This window comes from Geospiza fortis, unplaced genomic scaffold (genome assembly GCF_000277835.1).
Source record: "Geospiza fortis unplaced genomic scaffold, GeoFor_1.0 scaffold145, whole genome shotgun sequence".
In the NCBI taxonomy this organism is placed as follows: domain Eukaryota; kingdom Metazoa; phylum Chordata; class Aves; order Passeriformes; family Thraupidae; genus Geospiza; species Geospiza fortis.
The window spans coordinates 2,476,445-2,480,593 of NW_005054362.1; the positions used below are offsets into that span (position 1 = coordinate 2,476,445).

The 4,149-nt window shown below is 51.2% G+C and overlaps 1 protein-coding gene across 1 annotated transcript in view; it reads left to right on the forward strand.

Annotated features, from left to right (window-relative positions):
- The window catches only part of ABCB9 (ATP binding cassette subfamily B member 9), a 12,419-nt gene extending 8,607 nt beyond the window's left edge, over nucleotides 1-3,812 (forward strand). The window contains exons 9-11 of the mRNA XM_005424068.2: nucleotides 515-674; nucleotides 763-899; nucleotides 1,989-3,812. Of these exons, the coding sequence (XP_005424125.1) occupies nucleotides 515-674; nucleotides 763-899; nucleotides 1,989-2,342 (651 nt within the window). The 3' untranslated portion in view covers nucleotides 2,343-3,812. The remainder of the gene's footprint in view (nucleotides 1-514; nucleotides 675-762; nucleotides 900-1,988) is intronic.
- The last annotated feature ends 337 nt before the right edge of the window (nucleotides 3,813-4,149 follow it).

A 4,149-nucleotide genomic window follows, 5' to 3' on the forward strand; every position in this document is an offset into this window, starting at 1 on the left:
CTAAGCAATTAGGGAATTGCAGCAGTTACCTCCCTAACTTGCTCATTTGGGATTAAAAGATGCAAGAGGGCTCATTCACACGGCCCAAGTGTGACTACTGGCCTTGAAAGGAAAATCAGCAAGGGCATGGGAGAGGGTCTCTCCAGCTTGACTTATCCCAGCAACTGGTTTTCCATTCTGGGAAAAGCAAACAGTGATGGGAATAACAGACCTGGAACAAAACCACAGCAGGCTTTAGGAGGGTGAAGCCCATCCCACATGCCAACATCCCAGCATTGCATCAGGTTTCTTCCCTGCAAAATGGCTTTCCAGCAGAAGATGCAAACCATGCACCCTGACATTGGCATCCTCACTGGAAGCTCACCTTGAGCACTTCTCTATCTTGGCTAATGACATTTCTATATCTTGGACTATCTAGATATCATATCTATAGCAGGAACAAATATCAATGGTCAGAGATACCGTGCAGTGCATCTTCTGCTCCTGACTCCTCCTCTCCCTTTGCCTCCTGCAGATCTCCCTGGTGAGCCAGGAGCCCGTGCTGTTTGCCCGCTCTATTGCAGACAATATTTCCTATGGCTTGGCCTCAGCCTCCTTCGAGTCCGTGGTCCAGGCTGCCCAGAAGGCCAACGCCCACAACTTCATCACCGAGCTGCAGGACGGCTACCACACAGGTACCACCCACCCGCTGCTGGGCCTGCCAGCTGCATGTCCAGCTCTGGCATTTCATTTTGACCCCTTCTCTCTCCCTTGACCCAACAGAGGCAGGGGAAAAAGGAGCTCAGCTGTCGGGGGGGCAGAAGCAGAGAGTGGCGATTGCCAGGGCTCTGATCAGAGCCCCTCCCATCCTCATCCTGGATGAAGCCACGAGCGCGCTGGATGCGGAGAGCGAGCACGCGGTGAGTGGGTGCCCTGGCTGCCAGGGACAGAGAGAGGGCTGGGAGGGTGCCCTGGCTGCTTGGGACAAAGAGGGCTTGGAGGACAGACTGTAGCCTCAGTTTCCAGCCAGTGGACAAACTTATTCTTGATATGGTGCCATCAGAGGGTTGAGTAAAGCGCAAATTCCGTAGCAGGAATTTGATTCCGATGCTCTTGTAGCCACCAGGAAAGGAATAATTCCATGCTCACAGCAGCCAATGCCTGACAAACCTGATGAGGTAAGGATCTTTGCTGATTTTTTTCAATGTGGAAGGTGTTAATTGGCATGCAGGGAGTCTGTGCAGCCTTTTAGGACAGGATACAGAGGAAGAGCCTATAAAATGGTGCTGCAGCAAGGAGAGTAGGAGTGCCTGAGCTCAAATCCCAGCCAAGGCACAAAGGAAGTCACACTTGCAGGAGAAGCCTTGAGCATCCTGTGAACTGGTTTATCTGTCTGGAAGTTTGGCCTCCCTGATGCAATGACATGAGGGAAAGGCTGTTCAAGGTTGGGATTTGAGGATGTGCTTCCAATCCCAGAGGACAAATCCTGCTGGGGCAGCACAAGTGTCTGACCTTGGAGCAGCTTGCTGCCTCACAGGTCCTCAGTCACGGGTGTGGTACCTGATGCCAGCCCAGGGTTGGTTTTGGCTACCCAGGGGTGTCAATGTGACATGTTCCTGATGGCCACCTGCCTGCCTTTAGACGTCAGTGCTATTGTCTCTTGACTGGAAAAAAACCTTCTCTTGCCTTGCCTTGATACACTAAGGAAAAAATTTCTGCTTTTCTGAGCAGCTGCATTCACCAGGTATTGGCTTCCTGCAGTCTCTGCCAGCACCACGTGGCCTCCAAATCTGGGGCCCAGCTGTAACAAGTCCCCATCTTGCAGGATCAGACCTGGCTGGACTGAGATGGTCTTTGGGCTGCAGCCTGGAGCTGGGCTGGGCATGCTGGTGCTGGCAGTGCTGCGGAGAGCAGAGCAGAACTCATCCCCTGGCCAGAGCTTTCTGGCCAGAGCCCACAAAGCTGCTGCTGTCCCAGTGGCCGGGCACTAACGCCTTTTCTCCCCGCAGATTCAGCAGGCGATTTACGGCGACTTGCAGAACCACACGGTGCTTGTCATAGCTCACAGGCTGAGCACTGTGGAGAGGGCACACAACATCATTGTGCTGGACAAGGGCCGCGTGGTGCAGCAGGGCTCGCACAAGGAGCTGATGGAAGAAGGAGGCCTTTATTCCAAGCTGGTGCAGAGACAGATCCTGGGGCTGGAGGGGGGCGGCACGGACAGTGGCCAGCCCGCAGCCCGGGGGGACGCGGCCAAGGCGCCCGGGGGGCTGGAGGAGGAGTTCAGGATAGACCATTCCCATTCCCTGCCGGCCTCCACGATGGCACAGGACGATTTCACCAACGCTGCCGCGCCCAAGTGAGGGCAGCCGGTGCTCGGACACTCCCTGGGATGGAGGTGGCAGAAAGAACAGCTGGGAGATGGAGGTGGCAGAACAGCTGGGATGGAGGTGGCAGAAAGAACAGCTGGGAGATGGAGGTGGCAGAACGGCACCGCTGGCTCGCCCCACGTCACACACCCTGCACACCCAAACACACACCATAGAGCTTCCTGCAGGACGCCTGCCAGCCAGCAAAACAGGGATTCACTCGAGGGAGCTGGGTCCTTAGCAATTCTCAGCATTTCTACTGGGTTTCTTTTCTTACTTCCAGTAACTCCTCTCGACTGGGACTTTTCTCCCATCGATCTGCATGTGTAACTGCTATTAACTGTAATGGATGTTAAATGCATGCGTGGGGGGGGAAGGTTGAAAAAACCCCTCCAGGAATTTCAGGGGGTGGCTTTTGTGGCTGGATAGAAAAACTGACTGTAAAACAAGGTCCTGCTCCCTCTGTCAATCTATGGGGCTAATCCAAAGTTGGCTGAAGCCTGTAGGGAGTTCCCTTTGGCTTTGGTGAAAACTGGATCACTCCCATGGAGCTGAATGCCGTGAGAGTTTTGCACTGAGTGCCTGCAGGCTCAGGCTCTCAACCATTGCTGCTGAGCTTGAATTACGTAGTATCCATCCTTGCTGGGACAAGCCAGGGGACCGGGAGGCAGATGTTACTTTCTGATTTGCTCTTGGTGCTTGGTGGGTGTTTGTTTTTAAGGATGAAACGTTTTACCATAACTGGGTTAGGTTTTGGAGCTTGGGGTTTTTTTTGTTCGATTTGTTTGTAGTTTTTTAACGTTATCTCTGTGCACTGTGCAATGTCTGTCTGGCTCCAGCATCCACTGAAAATTGGTCTGTTACTTCAGAATTTTTTTTAACTCACAACCCCGGTGCTGGTGTGAAAAAAAAACACTACTAAAGACAGGCAAAAAAACCACAAAAAGACGGCACTTTATAAATCCCACCAAAGCTTTGTTCAGCTTCAGGCCATGCTAGCGACTTCACTGCATGAGAAATCCGTTCTGTCACATTCCCTGAAGTCCAGCTTCAGCTGCCTGAACTTTATAATGTGTTTCTTTGAATATAATTTATTTTAGTATGAGGGATAAAAAGAAATGTGTTGCTCCTAGCCCTTTGGGGTAATGGCTCTGGCTTAGTAGTGTTATCCTGCTATAGATTGGTGAAAAATCCTATGCAGCCAGGCAAGTGCTGTTTTAAAAATAGCATTTCTAGGGGAACACTGACTTCAGACTCTGCATAGTTAAGAAATTCTCTCAAGCACTTTAGCTCCCATGTTTTCTGATACTTGAATGCTGCTGCATTTTCCTTTCCAGCAGGTTTGCATTTTTGTTATCGGCAATGTTTTGTTTTCATTTAGTGATGTTTTACAAACTCTAAATTTAGTGTCCTTGAGGAGGGATGCTCAAAAAAAACCAATAAAATACTACCTCTGCCACTCAACGTCAAGCCGCTCTCGTTGGGGGTGTTTTTTGCTTTCTGGGTTTTCAAGGGAACGTTCATCTGACACCACAGCTGAATGCAGCTGCTCCTGCACGTGTTCTGGGGAATGACAAGAGGAGCCCACAGAGAAGGAGGTATGTAAAACACTCCAGCATCTGATAATGGCTGTGAGCCCAGCAGTCAGGAGAACTCATTTCCACCCCCATCCCGTTGGGTGTCAGTCTCCCAGGGAAGGACAGGCAGTCTAACCTGTTCTCAAAGCATGGTGCTTCCTGGCTGGAATCTTTTCAGCTGCTGGCTTTTGTGATATGATAACAATCTGTGCCTCAGAAGAAGA